This window comes from Loxodonta africana, chromosome 7 (genome assembly GCF_030014295.1).
Source record: "Loxodonta africana isolate mLoxAfr1 chromosome 7, mLoxAfr1.hap2, whole genome shotgun sequence".
NCBI classification, from domain to species: Eukaryota; Metazoa; Chordata; class Mammalia; order Proboscidea; family Elephantidae; genus Loxodonta; species Loxodonta africana.
Window position 1 is genome coordinate 87,237,374 of NC_087348.1, and position 23,962 is coordinate 87,261,335.

General features: G+C 57.1%; 2 protein-coding genes across 4 annotated transcripts; one reads left to right on the top strand and one right to left on the bottom strand.

The window, feature by feature from the left end:
- Positions 1 to 267: 267 nt before the first annotated feature.
- Positions 268 to 14,125, top strand: INPPL1 (inositol polyphosphate phosphatase like 1). 2 transcript variants are annotated; one of them, XM_010599605.3, is made up of 28 exons: positions 268 to 482; positions 3,360 to 3,423; positions 3,513 to 3,663; positions 3,883 to 4,003; positions 4,229 to 4,369; positions 4,616 to 4,709; positions 4,824 to 4,913; positions 5,091 to 5,189; positions 5,311 to 5,461; positions 5,553 to 5,659; positions 6,038 to 6,140; positions 6,228 to 6,424; positions 6,675 to 6,792; positions 7,341 to 7,437; positions 7,721 to 7,859; positions 7,975 to 8,074; positions 8,170 to 8,258; positions 8,505 to 8,586; positions 8,711 to 8,800; positions 9,354 to 9,467; positions 9,593 to 9,681; positions 10,162 to 10,249; positions 10,341 to 10,496; positions 10,699 to 10,777; positions 10,865 to 11,005; positions 12,138 to 12,810; positions 13,076 to 13,209; positions 13,314 to 14,125. In XM_010599605.3, exons 1-28 carry the CDS (start codon positions 283 to 285, stop codon positions 13,402 to 13,404), a joined length of 3,798 nt encoding a protein of 1,265 aa, XP_010597907.1. In that variant the 5' UTR covers positions 268 to 282; the 3' UTR covers positions 13,405 to 14,125. The 2 variants fall into 2 exon arrangements, with proteins under 2 accessions (XP_010597907.1, XP_023394762.1); XM_023538994.2 differs by lacking the exon at positions 13,076 to 13,209.
- Positions 14,126 to 14,238: 113 nt separating this feature from the next.
- Positions 14,239 to 18,710, bottom strand: PHOX2A (paired like homeobox 2A). 2 transcript variants are annotated; one of them, XM_064288630.1, is made up of 4 exons: positions 18,494 to 18,710; positions 16,238 to 16,425; positions 15,907 to 15,915; positions 14,239 to 15,263 (listed from the first exon to the last, which is right to left on the bottom strand). In XM_064288630.1, exons 1-4 carry the CDS (start codon positions 18,708 to 18,710, stop codon positions 14,802 to 14,804), a joined length of 876 nt encoding a protein of 291 aa, XP_064144700.1. In that variant the 3' UTR covers positions 14,239 to 14,801. The 2 variants fall into 2 exon arrangements, with proteins under 2 accessions (XP_064144700.1, XP_064144701.1); XM_064288631.1 differs by lacking the exon at positions 15,907 to 15,915 and having other exon boundaries at positions 14,239 to 15,248.
- Positions 18,711 to 23,962: the final 5,252 nt, after the last annotated feature.

Sequence of the window (23,962 nt, forward strand, 5' to 3'; positions counted from 1 at the left end):
TGAGCCTTGGGCGGAGTGGAGGGGGAGGGGGCCGGCCTCCGCTCTGCGCTCCGCTCCTGCCCCTCCCCCGCCGCCTCTGAACAAACTTTTCTTTCTCTTCAAGTTGAGGCCGGCGCTGCAGGCGGCGGCGGCTGCGCGGCGGACAAGGCAGCTTGTGCGGCTGGGCTTGGAGCCCCGAATCCCCGATCCTTAGGCCCGGCGCTCAGCCCCAGCCCCAACCCCAGCCTCCAGCGGCCAGGGGCGGATGGCGCGGGGCTGCTGGCGCTGAGCCCTGCGCGGGCCATGGCCTCGGCGTGCGGGGCGCCGGGCCCGGGGGGCGCCGCGTCGGGGGGCGCCGCGCTGGGTGGACCGGCCCCCGCCTGGTACCACCGCGACCTGAGCCGCGCCGCCGCCGAGGAGCTGCTGGCCCGGGCGGGCCGCGATGGCAGCTTCCTGGTCCGAGACAGCGAGAGTGTGGCGGGGGCCTTCGCGCTCTGCGTGCTGTGAGTGGGGCGGGGGCTCCTGGTTGATGAAGGGAGGGGTCGTGGGGGCCCTGCCGAGTGTGTGGGGAGGGTCCAGGTAACTGGGGCGATGGGACGTCAGCGCCCCCCAGAGTGCTGGCTTTGGCTTTATCCTGGAGCTAAGGTGGATGCAAGGGATACTTCCTTCCTGCTCTGTATCTGGGGGCACTTTCTTGGGGCTTTGAAGGCAGAGTATGTGGAATCCTGCTGCCCAGAGTGACTGTGATGGGGAAAAATGCAGTCAGTCCCAGGTACCCTACAGGTAGAAGGGGCTGGAGTGGTGAGGATGTGCTTACCAAGGCTATGTTCAGTTCAGTTTATACTGGGATTGAGTGAGTGGTAGGCAATAGAGGGAGTTGGGGGCAGAGAGACTGGGGAGGGGGTGTGTGGGAGAATGTCCAGCAGCATCTGTGCCCCCAGGACTGAAGTTGGGGACTGCCTGGCTGTGTATGGCTGACGGGGTGGGGGGGGTGGGGGGGGCAGGTGTTAAAGGAAGTTATAGGGGATGGGGCTAGGTTTCATGGGGTTGTGTTGTTATTTCATAAATCAGTGTGTGAGTGTTTGTGCCCCTGGCTCTGGGTTGAGCCCTGAGTATCTGGCTGCTCTAGTCCTGAGCTATGTATGGGTGTTCGGTGCTGGGTTAGCTGTGGTAGCTCTCTGAGTAGGCCTGGTCCTCTGGCTGTATCCATTAGCTGTGTGTGGTAGTGCTGTTGGATGAGTTTACACTTTTGGCTTTAGAATCTCCCCCCAGACCTGCACCCCTTGCCCCTGTCAGACACTGAGTGGGGCTCCTGTGGGCCTCTGGACTGGGAGATACATGGAAGCTATAGGGGCTGCTTTGTTTAGATCTAGTTACATTTTTCCTTAGCCCTGTGAACCCCCCTACTAAACTCCTGTCCCTCTGTCTCCTCCTTCCCCCTCTGTTCTCCTCACATCTTTGGGGGTGCATTGGCCAAGGCCAGTGGTTCTTAATTGGGGTCAACCCCTCCCCCAGGGGACATTTGGGAATATCTGGAGAAATTTTTGATTATCACAACTGGGATGATGCTACTGGCACCTAGTAGGTAGAAGCCAGAGGTGCTGCTGAACATCCTATAATGCACAAGATGGTCCTCCACCACAAAGAATTATCCAGAACAAAATGTCAATAAAGCTGAGGCTGAGAAACTCTGGCCCAGGCAGTTGACTTGAAGAGAAAGGGACCCCATGAGTCTCAACTCCTGCCCCAAGTCTGAGGCCCAGTGGGGAAGAGGGGGCTGAAGAGGGACAGCCAAGGCAGATGAATGTCCCAGGAGTCCTACCTCCCAGTCCTCTCTGAGGCGAGGCGTACCCCCTAATTAGGGAGGGAGGAAAGCAGGTGGTGGGTCAGCTGTTGAGTGGGAGGGGGACAGCTGGGGCCTATGTCTGGGTGAGAGGCATTGTCCAAAGAGGGAGAGAATCACGGCTCCATTGCCAGGGGAGGGGGTGGGAGGGTGAGGGGTATGTCTATGTGGGGGGCTTCAGCCTTGCCAACTGACTCTGGCTGCTCCCTGCATCTCAGGAGCTGGGTGGTTGGGATCAGATATGAGTGATTTCTTAGACTTCCCAAACAAATACATACTTGCTCACCTGTATATGCACCCACATGTACATGGACAGCATCCAAGACACACCCCTGCCCAGGCACAGGCAATCCAACCAGCAGGCCAGGATACAGGCCCAGGTTTTAAATCCCAGCTCTGTCTTTAACATGTCCTGTGACCTTAGGGACATCATTTTTCCTCTTTGAGCCTCCGTTTCCACATCTGCAGAATGGGCATTATAATATCTGCTGCATATTGTGAGGATTAAGTGAGATCACATTTGTAGGACACTAAATACCTGGCCTGACGCAGAGACAGGGTTGTTAATGACATGGTGTTATTGTTATAAACACAGACCCACAGTCCACATACCAACACCCAGCTACACATAGATACCCACACAGCTTGTATCTATTCAGCAGCTAGGAGAGCCCCTTGAGGGGAGGGGACGGCCCTGTGGCCAAGGGTTTGGGCTCTCCTCAAACAAGTATTTGGCCCTCTCTAGTTCCACCATGTCCCTCCTGCTCAACGCATGCACAGGCCTGGGCGACTGTCTTGGGTAAACCTACCCGGAGGTGTGGTGGAGGCAGAGGGAGTCTTCTGCCCCTGCCCACTCCACCCGCCCCCTGCCCCGAGTGTGTGCCTTTGTGGAGGCCTGGCTCAGCTGTCACCTGCTCAGCTGTTGCTGCCGTCTGTCAGTACCCCTCTTGCCCCTCCTCAGCTTGGGGCTCCTAGAGGCCTAGGTCTCCCATGAGGGGGCCCCTTTGGATCATCCCAATTCCCTAGTGTCTAGGGGAAGAGGGAAGAGAAAGCCCTAGGGTGATGCTGCCATACTGTCCCACAAAACTGCTAGAGACACACCAACTCCCGCAGAGCCAGACATCAGTGTAAACACAGACAGGCACACACGTGTGTGAACACATTGCCTGTACGTGGCACACAAGATTAACTGGGCTTCTGTGAGGACTCTTACTCTGGCGGGGGGGCCAGGCTGGTACCACAGCCCAGAGGGGCTGTTTAGACAGCTGTGGAGGCCACAAAAGAGCTGTCTGTTGCTTCCCAAGCCCTGTGGTGGGTGTGGAGTCTATGCGGGTCTGAGGGTAGTGGGGGCGGGGGCCAGCACTAGGGCGGTGAAAATGGACTGGCTCCATCATTAACACTGTGCAGCCTGGGCAAGTGGTTTTAGGGAGACCAAGCTGACGGGGCTGGAGGCTAAGCCTGGTGGAGGAGGCAGGGGTGCCTTGGGGCTTAGAACCCAGCTTGGGGTGACAGATTCTGACCCCCACTTTGCCATCAGGTATCAGAAGCATGTTCACACATACCGCATTCTGCCTGATGGAGAAGACTTCCTGGCTGTTCAGGTAGGAGCTTTAACCCCTGCCCCTGATCCCAGCCTAGGGGTTTGGGACCCTCTGGCTGACCCCTCCTCCCACCTGTGCAATACCTGCAGACCTCGCAGGGTGTGCCTGTGCGCCGCTTCCAGACCCTGGGTGAGCTTATCGGCTTGTACGCCCAGCCTAACCAGGGCCTTGTGTGTGCCCTGCTGCTGCCTGTGGAGCGGGAGCGAGAGCCTGACCCACCAGACGACCGTGATGCCTCAGGTACTGCCCAGTGCACGCCACATCCCTTCCCTGCCATACCCCCAAGCGCTGTGGTACCTCTTCCTGTCCCTTTTCATCCTTTCCTCACTGGAAGCCCCCCTAACCATGGTGCTAGGGCCTGTTACCCCTTTACCATGGAAGTCTCTTAGAGTCATGGCCTCCCCCATGCCCCACTAAGGGTAGGAGGCCCAAACTGCTGCCCCCGACCCCTGTCCACAGATGGGGAGGACGAGAAGCCCCCACTGCCCCCGCGCTCTGGCTCCACCAGCATTTCTGCCCCCATGGGGCCCGGCAGCCCCTCAACAGCCCCTGAGACACCCGCAACTCCGGCTGCTGAGAGGTGAGACCCCAACCCCCTCCACTGAGCAGGAAGTCCCTTTCTCTGAGAACTGCCTCCCCAGGGAGCTCAGCCTCCCCAGGGCCCCCCGTTGTATCTCAGCCCCAGAGGCAGACACCTGGTCCATCCTGCTCCATTTGCCCCCTGTGCCATCTCTTGTTAGGGATGGGTGGGGTTGTGGGGACAGTCAGGCAGGGCCTCCACTGACTTCTCACCCCCTCCCCAAAGTACTCCCAATGGGCTGAGCACTGTCTCACACGAGTACCTGAAGGGTAGCTACGGCCTGGACCTGGAAGCTGTGCGGGGTGGAGCCAGCAACCTGCCTCATCTCACCCGCACCCTCGCTACCTCGTGCCGGAGGCTGCACAGGTACCTGGGCCATCCAGCCCCATGCACCAAACCCTAGCCTCTGACCTGCTCTTACTTGTTCCCTTGCTGCACAAAACACTCTGATCTCTAACTGCTGACCCTGTACAGTGAACTGGCCTTTGTTTCCTAAATTTTCCTCCTCTGTGTCTGTGTGTGTTCATGTTGGGGGCTGAAGCTAAACACTCAGCCACCCTCCCCTGTACTGAAGCTGGGGTAGGGGTTTTCCTGACCTGATGCCTCCCCTAGTGAGGTGGACAAGGTCTTATCGGGCCTGGAGATCCTGTCCAAGGTGTTTGACCAGCAGAGCTCACCTATGGTGACCCGCCTTTTGCAGCAGCAGGTGAGATTGTGGGGGGACCCCAGGGGAGCAGGTTCATTCTCTAGGGCTGTCGGGGGCAGGGGGGGGCTCCTACTTGGTGGCCTCATGTACAAGCCTCATTCTTTTTTCCCCCAGAGCCTACCACAGACTGGGGAGCAAGAGCTAGAAAGCCTGGTGCTAAAGCTGTCAGTGCTCAAGGACTTCCTGTCAGGCATCCAGAAGAAGGTGGCCCTATCTCCTTACCTCTGTCCCCGACCCACCATTCTTCATCTGCTTGTGTTGGCCTAACACTGATCTCACCTCTGAACCTACAGTTTAGCATTGATCCCAACATCAACCACACCTCTTTCTGCCCTAGCTCCCAGCATGCCCCCTGACCTTGCCTGCCCCTGCCCCCTCCAGGCCCTGAAGGCTCTACAGGACATGAGTTCCACAGCGCCCCCAGCTCCGCTGCAGCCATCTACACGTAAGGCCAAGACCATCCCTGTGCAGGCCTTTGAGGTACATGGCAGAGGGTGCCAGGTGGAGCCTCAAGGGGAAGAGGGTGGTTGGAGGTGAAGGAGGTGCTGCCTCCCCCAAGGTCTTGTCAGCAGCCTCCCCACATTCTGCCCTTGGGCTGCAGGTGAAGCTAGATGTGACCTTGGGTGACCTGACCAAGATTGGGAAGTCGCAGAAGTTCACGCTGAGCGTGGATGTAGAGGGCGGGCGGCTGGTGTTGCTGCGGCGACAGCGGGACTCACAGGAGGACTGGACAACCTTCACGCATGACCGCAGTGAGCCAGGGCGGCACCTGGGCAGGGTGGCCAGGGCGGAGCCTCCAGGTCTAGGTGCACAGGCCTGTGTAACCTGTCCTCCATCCCCTAGTCCGCCAGCTCATTAAGTCCCAGCGTGTCCAGAACAAGCTGGGCGTCGTGTTTGAGAAGGAGAAGGACCGGACGCAGCGCAAGGACTTCATTTTTGTCAGTGCCAGGGTGAGTGGCAAGGCGGGCCAGGCCAGGGCCTGCTCTGACGGCCAGGCCATTGGGGGCTGCAGGCATCCCCAGGTAGACATTTCCAGTGGAATGGGAAGAGAAGGAAGGCATAATGTAGGCATGTCATCTCTCTTGGCAGAGGGGGGTCTGGCAGAGCTGAGAATATCTGTATTGAGAGTGGGTGGCCTGAGGTTGGATTCAAATAGTCATTCAGTGAACATTTATTGAGCACCTATTATGTGCTTGAGTAGTATACAGTGGTGAACCAGAGAGGCATGGCCCTTCCCTTGTGGTACTTGCTGTCTAGTAGAGTATCCCTGTGGGTGGTGGGGGTTCCTGGCTCACCCACCTGCCTCTGATGGGCTGCTGTCTCCCCAGAAGCGAGAAGCCTTCTGCCAGCTGCTGCAGCTCATGAAGAATAAACACTCGAAGCAGGATGAGCCTGACATGATCTCTGTCTTCATAGGCACCTGGAACATGGGTCAGGACTGGGCAGGGGGCTGCGGGGGAGACGGACAGCCCCAGGGAAAGGGCCTGACCTACCCCTACCCATCCCCTCCACCTCCAGGAAGTGTGCCACCTCCGAAAAACGTGACATCTTGGTTCACATCGAAGGGTCTGGGGAAAACGCTGGACGAGGTCACGGTGACCATACCCCATGACATCTACGTTTTTGGGACCCAGGAGAACTCGGTGGGCGACCGCGAATGGCTGGACCTACTGCGTGGGGGCCTCAAGGAGCTCACAGATTTGGATTACCGCCCGGTGAGAGGGACATGGGGACAGGGAAATGCAACATGATTGCCTCTCCCTCTGGTCCCTGGGCATGTCCCCTTGGAGCGCTAACCTGAGTTCTTCATCCTGTGGGAGGGCCATTACTCTCTGGCCATTCAGGAAAGAGAGGTGGCTGGTGTTCCCATCTTGTGACTGACATAATAGTCTATACTATATACCAGGGGCAGTGGGGACAGTGGCCCCAGCCCAGGACAGGGCTCACCCCATACTTTGTACCCAGATTGCCATGCAATCCCTATGGAACATCAAGGTGGCTGTGCTGGTCAAGCCAGAGCACGAGAACCGCATCAGCCATGTCAGTACATCCAGTGTGAAGACTGGCATCGCCAACACCCTTGGTGAGGCTGGGCAGGATCCCTCTATCCACATCTCCTGCTTCTCTGGCCCAGGGTCTCCCTCTTTTGGGTGGTCTGAGCTTTGTAAGGCATATTCATGTTCTAAATCTCTTCTAGCCCCACCAGAAAGGTAGGGCTGGGATTATTACCCTCATTTCATAGACGATAAAACTCGGGCCCAGAGTGGCTGAGTGACCTGTCCAAGGTTACACAGCAAGTAAGTGGTAGGGCCAGACATAGTGCCCAGGTTTCCTGATTTGCATTCAGGGTCCCCTTGCTCAGATAACTGCAGGTGTTTTCAGTTGCATGCTTGGGATCCTCTGTGACCTCCAGGGTCTCTGCTCACACAGACACAGTCTCAGGCCTTCCAGACGAACTGCACGTGCCCTGTGTGGACCCATAGGGAAGGCGTGGGTGTGTGTTCAGGGCCCTTCTGCCTCATAGCATCTGGAGGGTTTTGCAGGATCCTCCCACTGCTGCTTCAAGGGGCAGTAGGGAGAGTTGGGAGCCTTCTGAGGGTAACCTGGGTCTTCTCTTACTTGCCCTGACAGGGAACAAGGGGGCTGTGGGAGTCTCCTTCATGTTCAATGGCACCTCATTTGGCTTTGTGAACTGCCACCTCACCTCAGGAAATGAGAAGACTGCCCGGTGAGGGGCACCTTCGCGGTAGCCTCTTTACTCCCATCCTCTATTCCCCTAAGACCTAGTCTGTCTCCCACATCCCGGTATATGACCTTCTACATCTGTCTCCAGGGATCCCCTTCTCCTCTTTTAATCCCAACTCAAGACCCCTCTGTGCCCTGAGTCGCCAGCTCCCGGGCTCCTCCCTCTGTCCTCAGGGACCCCAATCCCACCCCAGCCCTGATCCCAGAGACTATTTACCTTTACTCCTGTACCTGAGTCCTGACCCTGGGGACCCCTGCCACCCTAGCCGGAACCAGAACTACCTGGACATCCTGCGGCTGCTCTCACTGGGTGACCGGCAGCTCAGTGCCTTTGATATCTCTCTGCGTTTCACTCACCTTTTCTGGTTTGGGGACCTCAACTACCGCCTGGACATGGATATCCAGGTGCGAGCGGGGCCTGGCGGGAGCTAGTGGGGCGGCTGGGCTGTAGGCCAGGTGGGCTACCACACTTGGCTCTGACATGGAGGGGTGTGCCCCGTCCCTGTGTTGCCCACCACAGGAGATCCTGAACTACATCAGCAGGAAGGAGTTTGAGCCCCTGCTCAGGGTGGACCAGCTCAACTTGGAACGGGAGAAGCACAAGGTCTTCCTTCGATTCAGTGAGTGTGGGGCCTGATAGGTGGTCCCTGAGGGCTAGGGGGAGGGCAGAATCCCTAGGTTGTCAGGGCCGTGACCTGTTCCCTACCTTCCCTAGGTGAGGAGGAGATCTCTTTCCCGCCCACTTACCGATATGAGCGGGGTTCCCGAGACACGTACGCGTGGCACAAGCAGAAGCCAACTGGGGTGAGCGAGGAGAGCAGGGTGGACCTTGGGGGCCCCCCAGGGCTACAGTGAATCGGAGTGCATGTGGGGTCAAGGGTCTAGACCTCTGCAGTTACCACTTCAGCTTCTCTGGCCCCTTCGAGGTATCATGAGGACTCAAGAAGGGAGGGGGTGCCAGGAGTGTGGGGCTTCCTCAGCTCTGGGGTGGGGCCCATGCTGAGATGCCCCCACTGTCAGCTCTGACCACCCTGTCATCTGCTGCCCCAGGTGCGGACCAACGTGCCCTCATGGTGTGACCGGATCCTCTGGAAATCCTACCCCGAGACCCACATCATCTGTAATTCCTATGGTCAGAGCCTACTGGCTGGAGTAGGGGGAGATCAGGGGCACACACTGTCCTAACAGCCTTAGCTCTGGGAGATGGTAGAAAGAGTAGGGCTCCTCCCCCTGATCCCCAATCCTGTCCTCCTCAGGTTGCACTGATGACATTGTCACCAGTGACCACTCCCCTGTGTTTGGGACATTTGAGGTCGGAGTTACATCTCAGTTCATCTCCAAGAAAGGTGACTGTTCTGGATGTGCTTGTAGACATAGCATTTAACTAGGTGCGCACAGGCGGTTGCCTAAGTGTGTGCATAGGTCTGAGTATACACAAGTGTGTGTGGGTGTGTGTACACGCGTGTGGGAGTGTTTTTGAATATGGGATGTGTGAGGGTGTCTGTGTGCCTAGGTCATCATGTGAGGTGCATGCCCATGAGTGTGTGTGTGTTTGTGTACGTGAGTGTAAACACATGGATGTGTCTCTGCCTGGGGCCCTGTGCGTGCCCATGAGTGTGCCTAGCAATGTGGGGGATTGTTGTTGGGCATTCTCTGCAGGCATTCTGAACCTCAGCCCCGTCTTAGATGGGTCTCTCATCCTTGGGGTGTCTCTTTGCTCTGGGCTTTGGGGTCTCCCTGTTGGTATCACAGGGTTGGAGTCTTCTCTCCCACATTCTGCCAAGTTCCCTGATTTCCCATCCCAGGGCTCAGCCCCTCTGTCCTGTTCTTCCTGTGACCCTTGCCCTCTCATGCCTTCTTGGCTGCCCTCCTGTCTTCCTATTTCCCATTGCCCCTCAGGGCTGTCGAAGACTTCAGACCAGGCCTACATTGAGTTTGAGAGCATCGAGGCCATTGTGAAGACAGCCAGCCGCACCAAGTTCTTCATTGAGTTCTACTCCACTTGCCTGGAGGGTCAGAGGCGGGGCCCAGGGTTGGGTGTGGGCCAAAGGGGAGGGGAGGCCAGAGGGCACCAGAGCAGACTTGGGGAAGGGAAGAGAAGAAGGTGGCATTCAATTGGGTGTCACCTCCCACCCCAGAATACAAGAAGAGCTTTGAGAATGATGCCCAGAGCAGTGACAACATCAACTTCCTCAAGGTGCAGTGGTCCTCGCGCCAGTTGCCCACGGTGAGGTTTGGGCAGAGTCTAGGCTTGTAGGCACTGGCACAGAGAGGCTGGACGCAGGGCGCATGCGGGAGCCTGCCTGAGAGGGCGGGGCCTGGTGGAGCCTGTGCTTGTGCGCACGCTTGTGGGTCTGTTTGCTGGGCATGAGTGAGGATAAGGGATTTGCCAGTATTTGGGTGTGTGCGGGACCAAGTTGCAGTTTATTAATTAATTCGTTCAATAAATACTTCTGGAACCTTTGCTAAATGTCAGGTCCACTGAGAATGCAGAAAATTAATTAGTTACAATGAAGTTAAGGGCTATGAAACCCCATGCAGGGCTGTGTCTTCCACATTAAGGATTTGGGATCTTAAGTGTTGCATGTGAGCGAGTGTGGAGGAGCTTGAGGGTAGGAGCGAGTGGTGTCAGGGCAGCATGTGGGAGGGGCAGCAGGGGTAGTTGGGGTTTGGGGTTTGCTCCTCACTGAGCTTCACCACTCCCCAGCTGAAGCCCATTCTGGCTGACATCGAGTACCTGCAGGACCAGCACCTCCTGCTCACAGTCAAGTCCATGGATGGCTACGAATCCTATGGTGAGGGATGAGGGGTGCTGAGGGGTACAGGAAGCTGGGCAGGGGCCTAGGAAGGTTTGGCAATTTGCTGGTCTGTCCCACCGCCCTTCAGGGGAGTGCGTAGTTGCACTCAAGTCCATGATTGGCAGCACGGCCCAGCAGTTCCTGACCTTCCTATCCCACCGTGGCGAGGAGACCGGCAACATCCGTGGCTCCATGAAGGTGCGGGTGCCCACGGAGCGCCTGGGCACCCGCGAACGGCTCTATGGTGGGGGCTGCATTGGGGAAGAGCGTGGGCATGAGATGGGGTGGTGTGGAGGCCAGGGTAGGCCTAGGAGGGGAGGACTCTGGGGGCCATGTTGGAATTCCTGGGATGCTTGGAAGTTCTGCAGCCACAGCTGGGAGTGGGCTTGCCCCAGTAGCTGGGAAGGGGCTGGCAGGGTGTTGAGCCTCTCTTCCCCCATCCCCAGAGTGGATCAGCGTTGATAAAGATGAGGCTGGAGCAAAGAGCAAGGCACCATCTGTGTCCCGGGGCTGCCAGGAACCCAGGTGAGTTGGGGCTGTGGTAGGTGTTATGAGCCTGGGGGCTTTTGGTCAGCCCCCACTGCATCTCTTTTCCCTGTGCATCTGTGGCAGGTCGGGGAGCCGCAAGCCAGCCCCCGCAGAGGCCCCCTGCCCACTCTCCAAGTTATTTGAAGAGCCGGAGAAACCACCACCAACTGGAAGGCCCCCAGCCCCACCCCGAGCAACTCCCCGGGAGGAGCCCTTGACCTCCAGGTAAGAGGAGGAACCTGTCATCCCCTCTTCCCAGCATTGCCCACCTCACCCATCATCCCACCACTTTAGCCATCACTATGTTTGGATCTCAGGCTGAGCCTGGCAATCGTTTGCTACTTGGGAACTCTGCTGCCCTGCGGCCAGAGGTACTGTTCCCTGTGTCCATGGCCACTCTGGCCAGCTGGGCCTCCCTTAGGTGTAGCTCCCTGAGTCAAAGGGAGCACAGTCAGCCTTTCCTCTTAATTCTGCCTTAAAAAATAGAAGTTGTTTTTAAAACAGCTCCCTCCGTGTAAGTAGACTTAGCTGGGGCCTTCTGTTTGGAAGAGGCACATGATGTAGCACTGGATTCCCAACGTGTGTTCTTTGGAACACTGTCCAACAAGATGCCCACTAAGAACGGGTTTGTGGTTAGATGAGTTTGGGAAACACTCCTTGCTAGATTCTTTTCTTAGATATTCACTGTGCACATTAGTATAAGCAAAAGCTCTGAGCTTGTTTCCAGGAAGGAAACCTTTTCTCAGCTTTGTTTAACATAGTTTCCCAAACTTAATGGGCCAGGAAACTTTTTCTCCATATATTAACTATTAATACCCTGTGGAACTAGTGTTCTGTGGACCATACTTTGGGAAAGTGAGGCTTGTTTCCTAATGATAAGCAACTGTTTGCTTGAACTTAAATAAAAACTCCTTGGTGCCTTTTCACTCATCTTCAGCTGTCATCAGTCACCTTAGTTTAATCCCCAGACTTGAGTAAAACTCACCTGAACCCTTGACTAAGATTCCTCAGTGGATAGACCTGAAGTGCCTCCAGCGGCTTTCTCACTAAAGATCTTTATTGCCCTGCTCCTGCCACCTGTCACCTCTGTTTTCACCCATTTGAGCTCAGGTTTCATTCAGTAGTAAGACTTTCACAGATAGTCATAAAAGTACTGAGAATCTTATCAAGTGAGGCAAGGGAGTTTGGGGGTTATCTATTCAACTCCCCCTTCCTAGATTTTAGAGATGAGGAAACCAAGGACCAGAGAGAAAAAGTGACTTGTTCAAGCCCAGACGCACAGGGCCCAAGTCTCCTGTTCTTCCACTGCACCTTGGGTTTCTGGGTTCTGATTTAGTTATCCTGCTGTGAAACCCAGGTTGAAGCCAGAGGGGGCTCCAGAGCCAGAAGGGGTGGTGGCGCCCCCACCCAAGAACAGCTTCAACAACCCTGCATACTACGTCCTTGAGGGGGTCCCGCACCAGCTGCTGCCCCCGGAGCCACCCTCGCCTGCCAGGGCCCCTGGCCCACCTGCCACCAAGAACAAAGTGGCCATCACAGTGCCTGCTCCACAGCTTGGACGCCATCGGCCTCCCCGTGTGGGGGAGGAGAGCTCATCAGATGAGGAGTCTGGGGGCACACTGCCCCCTCCAGACTTTCCACCCCCACCGCTGCCAGATTCAGCCATTTTCCTGCCCCCTAACGTGGATCCTCTGCCAGGGCCAGTTGTCCGGGGTCGCAGTGGTGGTGAAGCCCGGGGCCTACCACCTCCGAAGGCCCATCCAAGGCCCCCACTACCTCCAGGCCCCTCGTCTGCCAGTACTTTCTTGGGGGAGGTAGCCAGTGGGGACGACCGCTCCTGCTCCGTGCTGCAGATGGCCAAGACCCTGAGTGAGGTGGACTATGCCCCTGCTGGGCCTGGCCGATCAGTACTCCTCCCGAGCCCCCTGGAGATGCAGGCACCCCGAGGACTGCCCTCCGACTATGGCCGGCCCCTCAGCTTCCCTCCACCGCGCATACGAGAGAGCATCCAGGAGGACCTGGCAGAGGAGGTGTGTGGGCCAGGGGTGGCTGGTGGTGTGTACCTGAGGTGTGTGTGCACCCATGGTCTGTGGTACCCTTCTACTATACAGCACTCATGGGTGCCCCCTCTGCCTTGAGGTGGGCACTGGGGCGTGGGGGACACATGAGTCAGCTCCAGCCCTTACCTCCCTTCCCCAAGAGCATGCGGTGGAGTGTGGCTGTCTGCAGGTGCCTCTGCGTGTCTGTGTATGTGGGCGCCTTCCGTGCTCCCCCTGACACTCCCTATTCCCTCAGGCTTCTTGCCCGCAGGGCGGGCGGGCCAGCGGGCTGGGAGAGGCGGGCATGGGCGCCTGGCTGCGGGCCATCGGCTTGGAGCGCTATGAGGAGGGCCTGGTGCACAATGGCTGGGACGACCTGGAGTTTCTCAGGTGGGGGCGGGGCTGGAGGCGGATGGGGTGGGTATGGCCCCGGGGGCGGGGCTACGGGCCTTTCAAGACCCCCTCGCTGATGATCCAGCCTGTTACCTCCACAGCGACATAACCGAGGAAGACCTGGAGGAGGCTGGGGTGCAAGACCCGGCTCACAAGCGCCTCCTTCTGGACACCCTGCAGCTCAGCAAGTGATGGCGGTGGCTTCGAAAAGCTTCGAACTCAGCGCGCCTTCGCCCCCCTCAAGAAGACCCAGCCATAGCCCCGCGGTTGAAAAGTCATGAGGGGCGGGGCAGTGACTCTTTCTGCCTATTTATTGGGGAGCCGCGTTCCCCACTGCCTAATCAGTTGGAGCCTCCTAACTGGGACACTGCCTCTTACCTTTTAGGCCCAGGGCTCCAGAGGTCAGTTGCCGCAGTTACCAGGGGCCTTGGTTACTTTGGTGCTGTCCTCCCTTCCTGGACTCCTTTCCAGCCCCAGAGATGCCCGTGGGGGAAGGGAGGCGGCAGTTGGGTACATCTGGGCCCCACTTCCACCGCTGTTTCTGCTACCCTCCACGGAGCCTGAACCACAGGGGGAGAGGGCTCAGCTAGGTCCTCTCTCCAACCCCCCCTTCCACTTTGGGGGTGTCCGTCCGGAAATGAAGAAAGAGCCCGAGGACCGGGCTGAGGTTTATTTAAGCTTTTCTGTGTGGGATTGGGGGTGGGAAGGGAGGGCACCTTAATATTATTGGGTTGGGTTGGGAGGGCAGGATCTCAGCCATAAAGTGACAGTTTATTTAGAGAAGCGTGGCTGGCCGAGCCCCAGGGTTACTCGCAGGTCGCAGCTGGGGACGCAGCCACCCTATGCCCATCCTGGTCACTCAAAAGGGCTGCCAGCGTGATGTCTTCAATAAATTAAGTTTTATTTGGATTGAGCAGAACTCACCTCAATAAATTACAAGTTTTTCAAAGGAAACAAAAATTAGGATAAAGGGAAACCCCTGTGTCCCTTGCCTGGGCAGCTGTCCACCTCTCTGATCAGCCTGCCTTCTGCGCCACACGCGCTGGGGATGGGAGGGGACACGTGAGGGACGAATTGGCGGCGGGACGCTGGACCACGACCATCTCAGCGACGAACTACGACGGGCCCTTGCACGCCCGGGTGGGATCAGTATGGGTGTGTCCGAGGGATGGCGTAGCAGACACTGGTGGTCACCAGGGTGAGGCGTGACTCAGCTAACTGCAGAGCCCCGGGAGGGGGCCGGGCCGGTTCTCCTTGAGTACCCTCACGTTCTGGGACAGTGTTAGAGACGGGTGTTCTTTGATCCCGGATCCAAGGAAGGCCAAGCTAGAAGAAGGGGCTCCGGGCTCTCCTGGAAGATGTCCCTGTGAGAAGTATACTGCTTTTGCTGGGTGGGGGTGGGTGAGGACAAGAGTGGCTCTGACTTGGTCTCCAAAGCTGGGGAGAGTACACCTAGGGGCCAGAAACAGTAGGGGTTGGGGGAGGATAGGACTTCCAGGCAGGCAGCCGGGATGGGGAGGGACTCTGTGAGGTCCTGGCGGGGCAGGGGCGTCTCTGGGAGCAGGCCCAGAGCCTCCAGAGTCGCGGGGCTAGAAGAGATTGGTCTTCAGGGCGGGTCCGGGCTTCCGGTGGAAGGATGACAGAACCCCCGAGAAGGGCCCAGGTCCGGGCTCCGCCGGCTGCCAGGCCTTAAGTAGCTCCGCCGCACCCGCGCCAGGCCCACCACCCCCACCACCAGTCACGCCTGCCCACAACGGGCCCTTGAGCGGCTGTGGTCCCGGCCCGGGCCCAGAGCCCAGGGCGGCTGGCAGCGGGCTGGGGCTCAGGCGCGGGCTGGCCAAGCCGGGCGCGGGCGGCGGCGGCGGCAGCGACGCGGTGCTGTCTGGCGTGGGGCTGCACGTGGACTCCTTGGAGTCGTCGTCCTCGGACGAGCAGCGCGCCTCGCCCTTTTTGGTGCCGGCCGCGCCTGCCGAGCCCTTGGCGCTGGCCGCGCGCTCCTGTTTGCGGAACTTGGCCCGGCGGTTCTGGAACCAGACCTGCGGGCACAGGGACTGGTCAGCCGGGTCGAGAGTCGGAGAGACAGGGTATCAGCCTTGTACTGCAAGCCTTTTGTAGGACCTCCGTCCGGAAGGGCCGAGGCCATCTCCACCCGAGGGGGAGACCCACAGCCGTCTGAGCGTTGGCCGCTCAGCCCTACTCGGCCGGTTGCCCTCTTCGTCTCTCTGCTCCTCTCTCAGCTCCAGTTGACCCTTCCCCCAAGTCCTTAGGGTCTTCCCCTTTGGGATCCGCTCATAGGCAGATCCCGCTGCCTCCCAGTGTTCTTGGTCTCCTGGGAGGGACTCCACCTCTCCTCGTCAACCTCAGCCCTGCCCCTGGATCAGGGGCATAGGAAGTTGCGGGAGTTTCGCCTGGAGTGGCCAGGGTCCTGGAGAGAGGGACCCAGGCAAAGCCTTTTTTCTCCAGACCTCCAGGACAAGAGGGCAAGCTGAACAGCTGTACTTGTGTACTCAGGATTTGTACAGACAGACAAGAGTCCGCCCGGTCTGGCTCTCCTTGGACCTGAGGCTACCCCAAGTCAGGCTTCCCGGCCCCAGAGGTTTCACAGCTGTATAACTGAGGAGGAGGCGTGGAGACGCTGACTGGCCTGCGCCCTGCCGGGCTCGGTTCTGAGGCTGCCTAGGATACCCCTTCCACCCACTTGGCCTCGGTCTTGGCTTCTCAAGCATGTCTGCATAGCCAGCCCTACGAGGGAGACTGAGGGGTAAATCTAAGTGAGCTAGTGTGGATCCGATCGGCTTGAGTCCGCCTGTCTTCTGCCCAGCTTCTCCCCTCTCCTCCGCCCCCGGACTGCTCCCTGGTCTCTGGCCCTCAGCTCCCCACCTCCAGACAGCACTTGCCCTTGGCCCGGGTGAGGCCCCTTTGCCCCGCAAGCCCCCTAGACGTCCGGCACTAACCTCCCATTCCTACTCCCTACGCCCCTCCACACACATAACACTCCTACATACACACGTGCGTGTGCACGCACCTGCACGCGAGCCTCGGTGAGGTCGATCTTGAGCGCCAGCTCCTCGCGCGTGTAAATGTCGGGGTAGTGGGTCTCGGCGAAGACGCGCTCCAGCTCCTTGAGCTGCGCGCTGGTGAATGTGGTGCGGATGCGCCGCTGCTTGCGTTTCTCATGCAGGCCCGACGGCTCCGGGAAGAACTTGTACGGCACTGCGGATGTGTGCAGGAGGGAGCAACGTGGGTGGGGGGCGTGAGGGGCTGAGCTTGGCCCCTCGGTACTTTCTGGGTGGGGGATAGGCAGTGCCCCCCACCCCGCCCCTGGCCTGGCCCCTAGGTCTCGTCCTCTCAGCCTCAGGCAGAGCCCTCCTAGCCCTAGCTCTGTGGAGGCGCCGGCGTGAAGGTGTTCAGGGCGCGCGGGGAGATTCGAGGCCCAAAAGCCGCCACAGGAGAACCAGAATCCAATCCTCCCGACCGGTCGTCAGCCACCCACTCTGGTCGGTCCACTCCCAGTCATTTCACTTGCCGCTCCCATCCTCCCCATCTTGTGTCTCTCCCTCCTGCAATTCCCGGTCTGCCCGCCCCACCTCAGGTCTTGCTCTATCCACCCTTGCTCTCTTTTATGCGTCATCATCGAGTCCCCCGGTTAGCCAGTCCTGGGCCTCTGCCAACTAAGACTCTCCTGCCCCAGACTACTTTCAGCCTTGCCGTGGGCGCTCTGGGAGTAGAAATTTAGCCCCCTCACCTTGCTCTCTATATATCTCTTTCCCAGGCCTACCTCATTCCTATCCCTGGTTTCCATTCTCCTCCTGGTGTCCCCCCCTTCTTCCCATTTCACCCCATCTCTCTTCAACTTTCGCCTTCTGGACCACTCTTCTTTTTGTGCCCATTAAGAAAGGTCCTTATTTCTTCCCACCCAGATTTGTCCATCTTCTCTTTGCCTTTCTTCCTCCCAGGCCCTTCTCTATGTCTCCCATCACCCCAAAGCCGCCCCACCCCTCCTTCTCTTCCTAATCCCCATCCCAGTCCCCATTGCCCCATCAATAGTGTTCCTGACACTCCCCATTTCTATCTCCAACTCCCATTTATGTCTCTAAATTTTCTAGGGGTCTCCAATCTCCTTCATCTTTGTCCCATTTCCTCAGATCCCCATCTCCCTTAATCTTGTCTCCAGCACCCCATTTCTATCTCCATCTTCCCCATCTCTGTCTCCAATTTTTCTTGGTCCCCACCTCCCATAATTCCTTTCCCCATTATCTTGTTCTTATCTCCATCTCCCCAGCCCTGGGTCCCCATTTCTCCCAGGCTCCCCGATCCTCCCATCTCTGCTCCCACTTCCCAATCCTGGTCCTTATCTGGCCCAGGCTCCCCAGTCTCGCCATCCCTATTCCAGTCTATGCATCTATCTCTCTGGTTTTCATCTCTCCAAATTCAGGTCTCAAGTTTTCTCCTTGGGTCCAGCTAGTCTTCCCAAGAGGAAAAGAGACTGGGTGGGGCACGCTGGAACTCTTTAACCAGAGAAATGGGGATGGCTGAGGGGCTCCATTAGGATGAGGGTTCAGTGAGGATGGGGACTGGATAAGGGGTTTGGGAATGTCAGAGGCTGCATCTGGGCTCTGCAGGACTCTAACTGGGAGAGTCTCCAAGGGGGATGGGGGAATGTAAGGGGCTTAAGGACCTGGGCCTCATTTTCTACGGAATGGGCCATGGCACGGTTTCCAGTGAGAGTGGTACAGGAGAGTTTGGGTCCCAGTAGGATGGAGCTAAGACAGGGCAGCAGTGGCAGGAAGGGCCTGATGGTGTAGGGGCTCTAGGAAGGTTTCCACCAGGACAGCTCAGCTGCCGCAGGGGTCCTTCGTGGAGGTCTCCAATGATGTGCAGTAGAGGTGATAAGGATGGGGGTCTGATTGGGCTGAGGTGGGAGGTTTTCTTGAGGATACCAGGGATGGAGCGATCTGGTGGACAGTCTTTTGCAGGTGGGGAGTGGAGGGCCTGTGAGGGGCCCGGGGCTGGACTGGGGATTTATTCCTTTAACTTGTAGGGCAGGGGATAGGGAGATGGCAGTGAGAAAGAGGAACGGGAAGGATGAGAAGCTGGGGCTGGTCCTATCGAGGGGAACCCTGTTGTACAGGGGAACTGGGGGTCCCTCGAGGTGTGGAGGGTCTGACTAGAGCAAGGATAGGGGTGGCGGTGAGACAGAGTTACAATCACCTGCCAAGTAGGGCATGGGCTGGGGGGTCCGCAGGATTTGGAGGAAGGGTTGGACCCGGGCAGCGCTCACCTGCTGAATAGGGCGCGGGCTGGTGGTCGCGGAGGGCGCCAAGCGCGCAGTTAGAGGAGCCGAGCGCAGGGCAGGGCGGCCCCGCCGCGGGGAAGGCGGGCCGCAGGGGGCTGTACTGGAAGCCGCCGGGCTGGCTGCAGGCGCCGAAGTCGCCGTAGGCGGACGCCTCCATGGCCGCCACGCACGAGTCGTACGAATTGAGGTAGGAGTAGTCCATCGGCCCGGGGGGGCGGGGGCGGGGGCCGGGCTGGGCCGGGTTGGGTCGGGGTTGGTATCCCGGTCCGGGTGGGGGTCGGGACGCGGGCCCAGGGGCCTGCGCTGAGGACGCGAGGCCGGCTCTGAGCGCCCGCGAGTCCGCCCGCCCCGTCGCGGTACCACTCTGCCAGGGTGAAAGGCAAGTGCCGCCTGGCCGGGCCCGCGCGCCTTTTAACGCGCAGGACCCCGCGAAGGGGGCGGGGCGGGAGAGCTCCGCGGGGGCGGGGCCTGGGCTGCCCAGGCCCCGCCCCCAGCCGCCCCGGACCCCCACCCCAAGGGTCTCCGCTCCTCTCTTAGGGCTCCCGAGGTGCGGGGCGCTGCTGCTCTGGGCCCCATCCCCAGAGTCCCCATTCCGCTCCAATCCAGACTTGACCTTCGGTCTCTACACACCGTGCCAGGCCGGAGGGTCCTGACCCCTTTCCTGGGCCGCCCCACCTGCTGCCCAGCAGAAGGGAGACAGGCTCCGCGTCGCTCGTGTGAAGAAGTTAATTCAATTCGCCTTGCTAACCAAGTTATTCCTATCCGGCCCGTTGGCCCCGCGCCCCAGCGAGGTCCTATCCCGGCGGGGACCGCGGAGGCAGGCCCAGGAGAGGGGATGGAGACGAGGACGAGGAAGAGAGGGCGCCTGGGATGGGGACGGGACGGGGACTTGGATGAAGAGAAGAGAAAGGGACAGAAATAGTGATGAGACGATGAGACAGGGACAAGAGAGATACAGGTACACGTCAGGTTATCTCATCCAGGCACAGATGGAGACAAAGATGAAACATGGACAAGAAAGAGACAGATATGGAGATGGAGCAAGAAGGATACAGGGACAAAGATGGAGACAAGGGTGAAACCTGAACAAGAGAGAGACAGGGATGGGGATGAGGGGAGAGAAAGAGAGAGAGGGAGAGACAGGGAGAGAGAGAATGAGATGGGTACGGGCGGGGGAAATGGAGACGGGGACAGAGAAAGAGATTGAGACAGGCATGGAGACAGAGAAGGGATAGGGATGAGAAGTGGACGGAAACAGGGATTTCGATGGGGACAGGGAGAGGGACGAGACAAAACAGGGACAGAAATAGAGACAGACACATACAGAGGGACAGTCTCAGAGAGACAAGGCCACGGATAGACGCACAAGCGGAGGAACAGAGGCTGAGGGGCGGAGAGAAGGAGCCTCTGGAGAGCTGATACCCGGGAGCTGGAGCGCAGAAGGGGCTGAGGGAGGCTGGTGGAGGCGCTGGGGGCAAATACGCCACGGGGTTGCGGAGGGGAAGGGTTGCCGAGGGGCTGAGGCCCCTTTATCCCAACTTCCCCCCTGAAGGCCACACGACCCTGCCCCCTGCACCTTCCTGGCCCAACCCGCCTCTCCCCTCCCCCGCTTCCGCAGCTCAATTCTCCCCACCGCCTGGTGTGAGCCTCTAGTCCTCAGCGCTGGCAGCCCATGGGATGTGTGTGTGTGTGTGTGTGTGTGTGCGTGTGTGCGCGTGTGTGTGTGTGTGTGTGATGACTGTCAGGATGAGGGGAGTAACCGAGTGACTCTCACTTTCCTTCAGCCCCTCACCTCTTCCCTCCGGATGCTCTTTTCTTTTCCGGGAAACCACCCAGACTTGCTCCTGACCAGGTGGGGCGGGGGGGGTCACCCCTCCAGGGTCCATGGGTCCTCCAGCTGTGGGACAACCGGACACACTCAGAATCCTTACCAGGGAAAAGGGATTGGAGAAACAGGGCTTCGAACCGGTTTGTTCTGGTTGGAACTCCTGCTGAGAATTTGCACTTCCACCCAGAGATACAGAATCAGAATCTACATTTTAACAAGATCCCCAGGTGTTTTTTACGTATAATAAAATTTGAGAACCACAGCTTTACTAGTGGTGCTGGGAACTGGTCCCTAACCAGCAGCATTAGCAGCCCCTGGGAACTTGTTAGAAATGCAATTTCTCATTAGGGGTTCGAACCTGAACAAACCGGTTCAAAGCCCTGCAGAGAGCTCCTCTGCCCCTGGCAGTGTCTTTGCTTGAGGGGGAGAGGATAGCTTCCCGCAGGTTTCCAGCGTTCTCTACCTGAATCTTGGCAGGTCCTGCAGATGGGGGAGTCTGAGACCCAAGAGACCAGGAGCACATTCTTGTTATCAGCCAATGTCCTTGGATGTTGGTTTACCAGCACAATGCAGACTACAGTGGCTGCTGCCTGCCTCCCCAGGCTACCCTTTCCTTCCCTGGCTACCCATTCCTTGCTTTACTCCCTACAAGGGGGTTCTTTGAGGCATCTTCTCAAATTACTTTTCAGATCTAAACTTCCAGGGGTTTAGACCTGATAGCTCAGCCGCCTCCACAAGTTCTCCCCACTGGTGTGTGAGGTGCACCTCTCCCCCTTGACACATCCACTACAGGAAGCCCAGTGGATCTCAGAACTGGAACATCGAAGGTGCCACCCTCTTCTTAGACCCTCCCATGGCTCTCCATTGCCCTCAGGATAACGCTGGCTCACAATGCCTTCGTGCGGTACCCCTGCCTGCCTCCCCCTCACCTTGACCTTATTTGCAGTTCTGCCACACAGATCTTCTTTTGGTTCAGAGCTGTTCTGTCTGCCTGGAATGCTCACCCCTCCACCTCCCCGCTAAAACAAAAACAAACCTAGTTGATGCCTGTTTATCCGTTGGGTCTCTACTTGGACAACATTGCTTCCTGGAAGCCTTCCCTGATGCCCCTAGACTAGATTGGGTTTTTTTTTTTTAATAATTTTTATTGTGCTTTTTTTTTTTAAGTGGAAGTTTACAAATCAAGTCAGTCTCTCACACAAAAACCCATATGCACCTTGCTACACACTCCCAATTACTTTCCCCCTAATGAGACAGCCTGCTCTCTCCCTCCACTCTCTCTTTTCGTGTCCTTTTCGCCAGCTTCTAACCCCCTCCACTTTCTCATCTCCCCTCCAGGCAAGAGATGCCAACATAGTCTCAAGTGTCCACCTGATCCAAGAAGCTCACTCCTCACCAGCACCCCTCTCCAAGCCATTGTCCAGCCCAATCCATGTCTGAAGAGTTGGCTTCGGGAATGGTTCCTGTCCTGGGTCAACAGAAGGTCTGGGGACCATGACCACCAGGGTCCTTCCAGTCTCAGTCAGACCATTAAGTCTGGTCTTATGAGAATTTGGGGTCTGCATCCCACTGCTCTCCTGCTCCCTCAGGGGTTCTCTGTTGTGTTCTCTGTCAGGGTAGTCATCGGTTGTAGCCGGGCACCATCTAGTTCTTCTGGTCTCAGGATGATGTAGTCGCTTGGTTCATGTGGCCCTTTCTGTCTCTTGGGCTCGTAATCACCTTGCGTCCTTGGTGTTCTTCATTTTCCTTTGATCCAGGTGGGTTGAGACCAACTGATGCATCTTAGATGGCTGCTTGCTAGCGTTTAAGACCCCAGACGCCACTCTTCAAAGTGGGATGCAGAATGTTAATAGATTTTATTATTAGATTGGGTATTCTTGCTTCAGCCCATAGTACGCTTTCTTTTGGTTGCACAAGTCACCTTGCTGAAGTGTTCCTGATAAAGTGCAAAGCCTTCAGGGCAGGGCTGTGTCCTCTTGTTTATCACTTTCTCCCCAGCCCCACCATGGTGCCTTGCATATAACTCTGTGCATTGTAGGTTTTCCCATACCTGTCTGTTGAATGAACTAATGAATACTAACCTGAAGTCTTTGTGTTGGGAACCCAGCCTTCAATTCCAGGGAAGGAATCCCCATCCCCTGACTTCTCACCTGACACTCTTCAAAAAGAGATCATCTGTCCCTCTTCATTCCTCTTCTCCCCAGGGACAGAAAACGTCCTCCCTCCTGGGTCTGCCTTCTGCCGGGAAAAAGTCATTCACCTAAATTTGCAGGTGGTCATATCCCTTCCCTAGTAGCAGCAGCTGAAGCTTGCTTGCAGGGACAAGCAGAGATAGGAGGGGAGGCAAAGAGGCCCGATGCTGTTTAAGGCCCCTGTTCCAGCTGTCTTAGAGACTATGATCCATCCCTGTCATTTCAGCCAATCAATTTCCCTTTCTGTCTAAGCTACTTTTAGTTGGGCTTCTGGTGCTTGTAACCAAGAGCTCTGATCAATACAGTCCTCTAAAGGCTTGACACCTTTACAGGTAATCAACAAATGGTAGTGGGATTAGAAATCTGGTGATGTGCGTGTTACAAGGGAGACTTAGCTGGGCAGGCACTGATTTTCCAATGCCTCAGGACTGTGGAGTTGGGGGTTTCCCTCTTGGCAGGCAGCCATTTGCATCTGCTGATGGGCATGGGAGATAAGAAGCCTCCCAAGAAAATGCTTTGAACTTGGCCCACCACTGACCATCTATACATGGCATCTGTCTTCCCCAGTATGTGCTCTCCTCTGTCTAATCTGCTCTTTTTATAACTCAGAAGTGCTTAGGTTTAGGACACACCATTCATTGTATGACCTCATTTACACAACAAAGAAAACCCTATCTCCAAACAGGATTACCTCCATTGGAATAAAGGTTAGGATTCCAACACATATTTTTGGAGGGACACAATTTAATCTGTAGCACCAAGTGACTGAGCTCCTCTTATCTGTCACCCCTGATACCCGGATCCTATTCGAGACATAGACCCTATCATTGCAAAGCAGCATCACCTCTACCCCAGGATCTCAGAAGACATTAGGGCAGTGCATGTTACCGAGACCAACCCCTCAATTTTTGCAGATGAAGAGACTGAGGCCCAGAGAGGGAGCCCGTCAGAGAGTAGTGGTTTTTCAAAGGGAAAACAGTGGGAGTAGGACAGGTTAGGAGGATTCCCCAGGCAGAGGGAGCACTAGACACAGGGGGATGAATTAATTCTGAATGCTTTCCTTAAGGATCTCCCAGTCTGGCACATGAACACTCATCTTTTCTCCTTAGAATGTTGCAGTCGTTTGTACAAGAGAATGATGCAAAGAACATGAGTTAAATCTTTTTTAAAAAAAGAAAAAAAGGAAGAGAGAAAAAAAAAGATTTGATTCTATAAACCATGCTTTATATTGCCAAGCTTATCCAGGTTAGGCGCTGTGGTGGCACAGTAGTTAAGATCTCAGCTGCTAACCAAAAGGTTAGCAGTTTGAATCCATCAGCTGCTCCTTAAAAACCCTATGGGGCAGCTCTACTCTGTCCTATAGGGTTGCTAAGAGTTGAAATGGACTCAAAGGCAACGGGTTTGGTTTGGTTTTTACCCAGGTTATTCTGCATG

Coding starts and splice junctions, on each gene's coding strand:
- PHOX2A (XM_064288630.1), bottom strand. CDS start 18,710: ATGGACTACTCCTACCTCAATTCGTACGACTCGTGCGTGGCGGCCATG. Junction 16,426..18,493: donor GCCCGCGCCCTATTCAGCAG/GTGAGCGCTGCC, acceptor ACACATCCGCAG/TGCCGTACAAGTTCTTCCCG.
- INPPL1 (XM_010599605.3), top strand. CDS start 283: ATGGCCTCGGCGTGCGGGGCGCCGGGCCCGGGGGGCGCCGCGTCGGGG. Junction 8,075..8,169: donor CAAGGTCTTCCTTCGATTCA/GTGAGTGTGGGG, acceptor TACCTTCCCTAG/GTGAGGAGGAGATCTCTTTC. Junction 13,210..13,313: donor GACGACCTGGAGTTTCTCAG/GTGGGGGCGGGG, acceptor TTACCTCCACAG/CGACATAACCGAGGAAGACC.